A 390-nucleotide genomic window follows, 5' to 3' on the forward strand; every position below is an offset into this window, starting at 1 on the left:
GCATACGTGTGTGTGTGTGAGTTGATCTCTCACCCATACACTTTACTTATTCTGCCTTTGCATTAACTTGGCAAATAATAAAAAGGCTCTATGTCCAGCCATGCACACCCAGTGTTCCCTTTGGCTCTCCCGCCTCCCTTCCCTCCTCACCTTGGGTCCTTCGGGGCCCTCGAGACCAGTTTGTCCCTCGGGTCCGACCTCCCCTCGTTCGCCCTTGGGGCCGATGTCTCCCTTCTCTCCGTCGGGGCCTAGGTCGCCCTTGCTGCCCTTCTCGCCCTGCATCCCGCGGTTCCCTTGGTCGCCCTTGACACCGCGTGGCCCAGGGAAGCCGAGGGAACCCTGTCGGGGAAAGACTGGCTTAGCTTCTTTCTATAAGGCTGTCACAGGTTT

At 57.9% G+C, this 390-nt stretch overlaps 1 protein-coding gene across 1 annotated transcript in view; it reads right to left on the reverse strand.

Moving 5' to 3' along the window:
* Positions 1-390, reverse strand: part of LOC119588878 (collagen alpha-1(XI) chain-like) — a gene marked incomplete in the record, with an annotated part of 48,456 nt that overhangs the window by 17,693 nt on the left and 30,373 nt on the right. The window contains 1 exon segment of the mRNA XM_037937517.1: positions 151-339. Within this exon segment, the coding sequence (XP_037793445.1) occupies positions 151-339 (189 nt within the window).

The sequence above is a fragment of the Penaeus monodon genome, chromosome 24, assembly GCF_015228065.2.
Source record: "Penaeus monodon isolate SGIC_2016 chromosome 24, NSTDA_Pmon_1, whole genome shotgun sequence".
NCBI lineage: Eukaryota > Metazoa > Arthropoda > Malacostraca > Decapoda > Penaeidae > Penaeus > Penaeus monodon.